The 8,659-nt window shown below is 40.6% G+C and overlaps 1 protein-coding gene across 1 annotated transcript; it reads left to right on the top strand.

Moving 5' to 3' along the window:
- The first annotated feature begins 1,976 nt into the window (after nt 1–1,976).
- Nucleotides 1,977–6,539, top strand: LOC118809029 (putative zinc finger protein 286B). The gene is made up of 2 exons (XM_036571960.1): nt 1,977–2,046; nt 3,745–6,539. The coding sequence occupies exon 2, from the start codon at nt 3,883–3,885 to the stop codon at nt 4,486–4,488; it is 606 nt and encodes a 201-aa protein (XP_036427853.1). The 5' UTR covers nt 1,977–2,046; nt 3,745–3,882; the 3' UTR covers nt 4,489–6,539.
- The last annotated feature ends 2,120 nt before the right edge of the window (nt 6,540–8,659 follow it).

The raw sequence follows: 8,659 nt of genomic DNA on the forward strand, positions 1-8,659 counted from the left end.
CATGGTAACAATGTAGACGTCAGTAACTGCATAGCTGTGCTGGTGACGCAGATTTCAAACGCAGATGCAGGAGAGTTGGAGGAGCATCATCTCACCTTCCAAACTCTTCAGAATTCCCTTCATAATCGTGAATCTTTGGAGCTCTTCTTGAATCCCAGCACTTCATCACTCTGGATTTGACATCATCGTTGTTTGTTGTGTTGCACGTGACGAAAAAGACACTTTGAAATCTGATTTGAGCGTCCAGACTGAGACGCATCTATAAAAATCTGACTGGAGTTGCATTTCAAACCACCTCAAAATGTGATTTAAATGCGATTTGCAAAAATCAGGTTTGATGTGTTTTTTGCTGTTCAGACTATTAAAAATCTGGATATACCAAAAATCAGATTTGGGCTGCCAGTCTGAACAAGGCCTAAAATGTGCTGGACTCCAGGACCGCCAGGACCTCCACTCCTCCTGGGTGAGGGGGTTTAACTGATTGGTGCTGTAATACAGGCATCTTCAACTCCGGTCCCAGAGGACTAGAGTCCAGCACAGTTTGGTGATTCACACCTGATTCAACGTACCTGTTAATTGCCAGGTTTAATAGGTGTTTTTAAGTAGGGCAGTTACTGGATTGTGCTGGACACTGGGCCTCCTGAACCAGAGCTGAATAAACCTGCTGTAGGAGATGGAGATTTTAACCATGTTCCCTCATCTAGAGGAGTGTTTCTCAGCGCTAGTCCTGGAGGCTCACTGTCCGGCACATTTAGTGCTTGTCCTGCTTTAACACACTCACGTCAACTCAATAGGGGGCTGATAATGAGCTGATCAGGTGTCTCTCTCAGTTTACTTTCACTTCTCTCTCCTTTATTCATTCACTCTTCATCTCAGATCGGCTGCTGAATCGTTCAACATTCCCCAAACACGTCTTCTGTTTTTCTGATGTACTAAAGTGCTTCTTTGTAAAATAAAGAGTTTTTGTGTTTATGTATGACAGGGCTGAGGAACCATTAAAGGTTCTCCTGGTTCCTTCTGGTGTCCAGTAGTCTACTGGTGTTCTGTATTCTCCTGATGGGTTGATATCACAGTGCAAAGGACTCCTAATGGTTTAACAGGTGTTCTGATTCCAGATGCATTTGATGGTTTCCTAATGGGATCTAAAGGTGTCATACAGTAAGCTAGTGGTCTCTAATGGTAACCATTAATCCAACAAGCTTTATAAAGCAAAACCATCATCAGGGTTTTAGTCCTAAAGGTTCTAATGGTATTTTTTCAGCAGGGAGATAATTTGAAAAAAAAAAGGAACCAAAAAGTTTCCATATAGAACCATATACAACACGTTCTCCATCAATCTGAAGACCCCATTAATGATGCGAAGAACCCTTTAATCATGCAAATGGTTCTTTGATTGTTCACTGTTCTTTATAGAACCATTTTATTTACTAAAGAACCATTTAAGAACCATCTTTTGGTGAATGTAGGAAAACCATGACCCTGCTGAAAAACCCTTAAATGTTTCTGTTGGTTCCTGATGGTTTTGTAATGTGTTTTGGCTTTTTTAATGGGTTGATATCACAGTGTAAAGGATCCTAATGGTTTAACAGGTGATCAGTGGCTGATTCTAAGAGCATTTGATGGTTTTCTAAGGGGATCTAAAGGCGTTCTACAGGAAACATGTAGTCTCTAATGGAAACCATTAGGCCAATTCCCATTAGAGAGCAAATCCCAATGGTTTTGAATGGTCCTTTTTCAGCAGGGACATCACACTGAATCAGTAGAGTTTGTATCTAAAATATTCTGATGAAATTTTATTTCCAGGTTGTGGAATTCTCAGGAGGTGGGGTTTGTAGGAATACGGGTGTGTTTTATAGGAATACGGGTGGAATTTTAAATAACGCCATCTGGCGCCACGTTGAAAGCCCTGCAGTCCAGCTGGGGGCGCTATATCTACAATGGTTTTCCAACAGCAATGCATGTAAACCAGAGAAGAACAAGACCAGCCGTCCCGGCGTCCACAGAGCTGCTGGAGGCGCAGGAGGAGCAGGAGCTGCTCTGCTGAAGGTGAGGAGCTTCAGCTCTACTGAACACTGTTTACTGTGTTCCTTTACAGGAACAGATCCGGTAATGATCAGACTTTTAAAAGGTGCTGATATAAACAGACACAAACAGCGTCTGTGCGCTCCTGAGCTCGTGCCTTCAGTTGATCACGTTCTCCTAACTTACACTCTTAAACAAGATGGTTCTTCAAGGGCTCCTTAGTAAAGAAACTGGTATTATACAGAACCATGAACACTCAAAGAACCCTTTGCGTGATTTAAGGCTTCTTTGCATCATTAAATAGTTCTTCAGACTGATAATGCTGCAAATGGTTCTATAAGGAACCTCACTGAAAGGGTTCTATATAGCACCAAAAAGGCTCTGTTATTGTTACGATGTCTGGCTTGTATACAATAGAAGAATCCTTTGTGGTACTATATAGAAGGCTCTAAATAGAACCACCTACAGCACATTCTCCATCAATCTGAAGAACCATTTAATCATACAAAGAACCATTTAATCATGCAAGGGTTATTTGACAATTCATGGTTCTATATAGAACCGTTTTCTTTACCAAAGAACCCTTGAAAAACCATCTTAGCAGTGAAAGCCTTTTTTTTACTCCCTGTCTGTTTTTGGCTTATAAATGGATGCAGTTGGGTCGAAGACCGTTGGACCGCTTTACTGATTCAGGTCGTTTTTCCTCACATCCTGAGTGTGAATGGAGACACACTGTGATCCAGTCACTGAACCTATATAACATTTGATCTTGCTGATGTCCACTTATGATCAGATCACTCAGGGTGCATGTTAATGCCAGGTGTGATCAGGGCCCGACGTGGATTTGCAATTGATTTTCTTTTCTTTTCATTTTATTCTGATTGTTTTTTACTTGATCTGATACTAAGGCCCAATCCCATTTCACCCCTCGCCCCTACCACTTGGCCCTTAGCCCTCTGTTTTGCGTGTTCTCATCTAGGGGTAGGGTGTCCCGATTCTTGTTGAGATGGAGGGGTAGGGTGACAGGCCCTCCAAACAGAGGTTTTTCAGAGACTCCAAACAGAGAGTTATGAGAAAAAAAGAAAAAACAGCAAGATGGCTGAACGAGAGACCAAAGAAACCCTCAAATGTAAGAATTTTCTCTGTTAAAGAATTACGATAATAGCATACTGATGTCTCGGTAGTTAGCTAGCTAACTTTGCAGTTCCACCTTAAATATTCCAGCTGTTCTGATGCCTGAAGCGCCAGAATGTAACTGCTGCACCATTTAAGGTAGAACGGGAAAATTCGAACAAGAAGCTGGTGAATATCTGACTTCAGCTTCATATCACTGAAGAATTAGCGGTGGGCGATAATAAATAATTGCCCCCCTCTTTGAAGGCATATGATGCCCTAAATGTAACTAAAGCCCAGCAGTGAGGTTGTTGAACGTTACCCTTCTCTGCTGTCACTGAAGATGGGCCGGGTCGCCTACAGAGCAGCGCTAGTAGCTGTTAATTCAGCAAGGTTGTTTTTTTTTTAATTTATTCAAGGGTCCCATTTTGTAGGGCAAGATTTCAACCACTACCCCTTGTAACTCAGTTCCAAGGGGTTAGGGTGACACTCGAAAACAAGGGGTATGGATAAAAAGAAGAAATGGGATTGGGCCTAAGTGAACTTTTGTACAATCCTGACATACGTTTGTGCACCAACAAATTGAATTCTTTTGCTTTTCTCCTCCAGCTATGAACAGTTTCCTGTTCCAGATCTTCTTCTGGTCCTGGTGTCCACATTCCTACGCAGTATAAATTTACCTCCAAACCAATCAAGAGGTTCCACCAAGAGTAGTACATCACATGGTTGAGGTCAGAGGAGATTACCATGGCATCCAGAAGAAGCTCAAGGACTCAAACGTCTTCTGGTGCTCTCTGCGCCAACACATCTCACAGACAGAGGCAGAAAAGTCCAGGAAAGAAGAGGAATCATCAGTGCTCAGAGTGCGGGAAGAGCTTCACTCAGCGAGGTCACCTCCACGTACACCTGCGCATTCACACGGGAGAGAAACCGCATCACTGCTCAGACTGCGGCAAGAGTTTTATTGAAATCGGTACTCTGAAAAAACACCAGCGCATCCACACAGGAGAGAAGCCGTATCGGTGCTCCGAGTGCGGGAGGAGCTTCACTCAGCAGAGCGGACTCCAGCGACACCAGCAGATCCATTCCGGAGAGAAACCTCATTACTGCTCGGACTGTGGGAAGACGTTTAATCAGCTCGGTCATCTCCGACGACACCAGCGCATCCACACAGGAGAGAAGCCGTATCAGTGCTCCGAGTGCGGGAAGAGCTTTAACGTGCAGAGCGCTCTTCATCTGCACCGGCGCATTCACACCGGAGAGAAACCGTATTACTGCTCAGACTGCGGCAGGAACTTCAGGCACTCAAACACTTTAAAGACGCACAAATGCATTAAGAACGAAAGCTCTTGATGATAAAATAACATTTTAATTTTCATGAGTTGTTTTCAAAGGGATGGGTATCTTTAGGATTTCATCAATACCGATATTGATACTGATATTGCTTATCGATACTGATACTTTTGATCCAAAAACAGACATGACATGAAAAGATCTGAAAAGATGTGAAAAGGCTGTGGTCATCTCCAGATGACCGATAACTATTAACAACTGTTAAACCCTATTTGGACAGGATTCGTTTAACATGATGAGGAGGGTAATGTAAATACTACTGGTGTTTCTCAGTGATTTAATTTCATCTAAATGCACCATGTAGTCATTTTACTGACTGTGCTTTCCCGCTTCAGTAAAGATTCTAGCGCCTTTTACCTTCCATAAAACGAGCCATAAAAATAATCTCGGGTTATATGAACCCAGTGCGAATCAACATGTCGGTGAAAGTGCTGAAAGTCGGTGAAAGGAGTTATTTAAGTTTGGAGGCTTGAAGAAGTGCTTACTTGTGTTCTCTGACGAAGCTGAAGACGGCTTCCTATTCGCCAGCTTCTTGTTTGAATTTTCACGTTCCACCTTAAATGGTGTGGCAGTTATAACGCTGAGGGCCAGAATGTAACTGCTGCACGATTTAAGGTGGAATGGCAAAATTTGAACAAGAAGCTGGTGAATAAGAAGCCAATTCTGCCTCACTGTTTTCTGTGGCAAAAATCAGGCTGATGTGTAAAAATTAGTTTGATTTTATGCGGTGAAGTCGACTGTTGTGAATTCTCAAGCTAACGGTGATGCTATTGACGCTCTGCATTCACTTAAGACAGAAAGGTAACTGGTTAGTGTAAACAAAATTACAGCTAAATTAAATGTTTTAACATTGTTTCTACTCTTTTGTGGAGTGAAGGAGTGAATGTAAATTGAGTATCTGCTCCATCTCGTCAATTAGACAGAGATTTCTTATCCTAAGTGAATCACTCATAAACATTAGACATCCTGGGGTAAACTGGCATCATCCACTTCCCCATAGAAAACTGAGCTAAGATCAGCTTAAAGGAGCAGTGTGTAACCTCTGATACCAACTTTTCTGAAAAGGACATTTAGACTATCAAACTCTCCCACCTGCAGTTTTAATACGAGGCTGCAGTCGGCTTCCAATCCGCCAAATTCTTGTTCTAATTTTCCCATTCCACCTTAAATCGTGCAGGTGGAACGGGAAAATTAGAACGAGAATTTGGCAAATAGGACATTGACTTCAGCTTCTTAGTTTTAATGCTGGTAGTATTTTTGATAAATTGATTTGAGAAATGTCCCACCTAGAGTTTCATGTATGGAGCAACCAATAAATGTGCGCTACAGTAGGACATTTTGACAAGGTAAAAAAAATTAATCAGAACACCAGGTTGAGGACGGTGGTGCAGCAGCCGCTTTGCTGAAGCAAACACACATCACTGCTTCAGATTTATAGCATGTTGTGTTTGTGTTTGATGAGGCTGCTGGTGTTCACACACAACTACTGCCTTACATGCATTACATTAATCTGCAGTATCGTTACATTTAGTAAAGTGAATCACGCTTTTGAGTCACACTTACACTTTCAGCCATGATGGAGAGCACAGAATGACGCTCAGCATCTGGAATGGTTAATGTACTCAGAGGAACACTTTCGTCACGCAGACGCCCCTCCCGCTCATCCAGTCAGCACCAACTATTTAAAAACGGCAGCTAAGTAGAATAAAATTAATGTTACATAAATACTGATAGCAGCACCATTTGTCCAAGAGTTTATTGATACTTCGGTACTGACCGGTACCAATTTAGTACCGCTTCTCGATACCCATCCCTAGTTTTAAAACATGCTGTCTGTGTTTCTGCTTTTTACTCGCTTCTGCTGAAGGTTTTTGGCAGGCTTAGAATTATGATTGTCAAAATTCAGTTGTGTGCATACAGTTAATTTACTAATCATTATTGCCATTTCCAACTCACATAAGGTACCTTATTGAAAATGTCATACTAAGTAATAAGTTTGTATCTCATCTGATGAATGTGTGAAAACCAATTAAAGTTCATATTTTGTCATATTACGCTCCCAAGCAGTTTGTTGGAGGGTTTAGTAGTTTGGCTGCTGTAACTTGGAAGACCACACAGTTAAACCTGTTGCACTTTGACTTGGAAGACATGACCTATTTAGGCTTATTGATAACATGAAAGTGACCCAAACTTGGTCGCCCAGTAGCAAGATAGCTAAGTCAGCTGAATCATCTACAAACCAGAACTAGCTAGTAAATGAAATGCCGTTGAAGGTTTGTGAATGCAGATCATGAAGCTGCTGATATGAAAAATAAAAATAAATCCTAAAACTGATTTATTTAGCTGACAGTAGTAAGTTAAGTTATTATAAATAGTTATTTAGTATTTAAAATTATTAGCTACTTCATCTATACATTGAGAAAGTGCAGTAAAAGATAAGCTGAAGGTTTTGTCATTTTGGTACCTCTCAACTTTGGGGATGTTGAATAGTTTAGATAACTCGCATTTAGCATTATAAGCTACATCATCAAAACATCAAGCTTGCTGCCAAGTACTAATTAGCTAGCTAGCTAAAATAATGTAAAAATATTTGCTTTTCCATTAGAAAGCAAAACTTAACCTAAAGGTTGTAATGGTCTTTTTATGCTTAGTTGAACACCAAGTGTTGGTGCGCTGTCACGTAAAAACCTTTGAAAATATTTGAAAAATAAAATGAACACAGAGGGGCAAGGACACCTCCATTAACTTACCTGCAGTTTGGAGTTCAGGACAAGTTCTTAATCTTATTTATAATTTTCAGGTATTTTAGTGTCCCACACCTGAGTTTATGTACCTTCCATAGTGTTTTGCAGGCTATAGGCAAGTTTGAATCAAATGCAATATTAAGTAGGCAATCATGCTTAAATTAATGCTCAATTTTATGTATAAAAAATATGGATGCATGCTTGAAAAGTTCTTTAAAAGATTTATTTAAAAGTCATTAAACAACATGCATACAATACAGACACACCAAGATGTGCACGTTGGTAAAACGAGGGGGAAAAAAAACAAGGGCTGTGAGATTTTCTCAAAATTATTTTGATTATAGAAGAAAATTATCATAAACTTTATTTTTAGAGCATTTGTCATACACAAAGCAGCTCAGAATGCTTTAGAATTAAACAGTAAAATAAAAGCAGACACACGAGCTAAATAAACAGAATAAAATTTAAAAAGTAGTAAAAATAATCCGATTATTTAACAACCAGTCCTAAAACTGAAAATGAAACTGAGAGTGAAGGAAGTGATGAGAGTGACAGAGCAGAGAGCCTGTGAGGAAATAAGGCTGTCTGCAGAGGGATGACCTGGCGTAGCTGACGTACGTGTGTGTGCAGGTGGGAGTGAAGGTGATGACTGGTGATTGTGTTTGATTATTTCTGGGGGTGGTGGGAGGGAAAACATGCTATGATAAGTGATTCATATTTCCCCCGGCCCCTTCTACACAGTGATGTCAACCAAACGTCAGGTGGTAAGAGGTGGGAAAAGGATTTTGGCTTTTGGATGATACGTGTGGTTCTGATTTTGGTGACCAAGGTTTCACCTTTGAGAGATGTGCATGCATCCAAGCCATTTAAGCGGATTTTAGTATAGCATGTTGCTTTACTTACATAACCATGATTTATGTATGCTTACAAGAGGTACTCCTAGCTGTAGAAGGAGCTTATGTTTCTCTAAACATTAGGTGGACTCTCACTGTTCTTTAAGTGCAAGAGTTAGATAAGTGGTCAACTCTTTACAGTTTCCCAGGCTCCATGGTTCTGTTATCTGTCCTGAGGCCTGGCTGAACTGACAAGGGGCTACTGTGATTCATTGTATAGTGGCCTTGAGGGTGCAGAGACGAAAGTTTCTGGAAGGGGCGAGGTGGAAGTCTTTCTGACCATATTAGAGCTTCCTTCCTTTTTATTCATTATGCATATATGTTAGCACTGTAACTTTGGTCTGTCTTCAGAGACGTTATTGTTTTCTGGTTTGTTTAGGTTTTTTCTCAACGACATATGACACAAAAGGTTGTGTTTAATATGACCACAAAGTGAAAAAGGTGCATTTTGATTTTATTTTGACTCATTTACTCGGTTTTTAGTTTCACAACATCTTAGTGCAAATACACTTTTATAGAGAAGGCCTGCTGTAA

This window comes from Colossoma macropomum, unplaced genomic scaffold (assembly GCF_904425465.1).
Source record: "Colossoma macropomum unplaced genomic scaffold, Colossoma_macropomum, whole genome shotgun sequence".
NCBI classification, from domain to species: domain Eukaryota; kingdom Metazoa; phylum Chordata; class Actinopteri; order Characiformes; family Serrasalmidae; genus Colossoma; species Colossoma macropomum.

Bases quoted from the DNA above. Each gene is read 5' to 3' on its own strand.
- LOC118809029 (XM_036571960.1), top strand. From the start codon at position 3,883: ATGGCATCCAGAAGAAGCTCAAGGACTCAAACGTCTTCTGGTGCTCTC.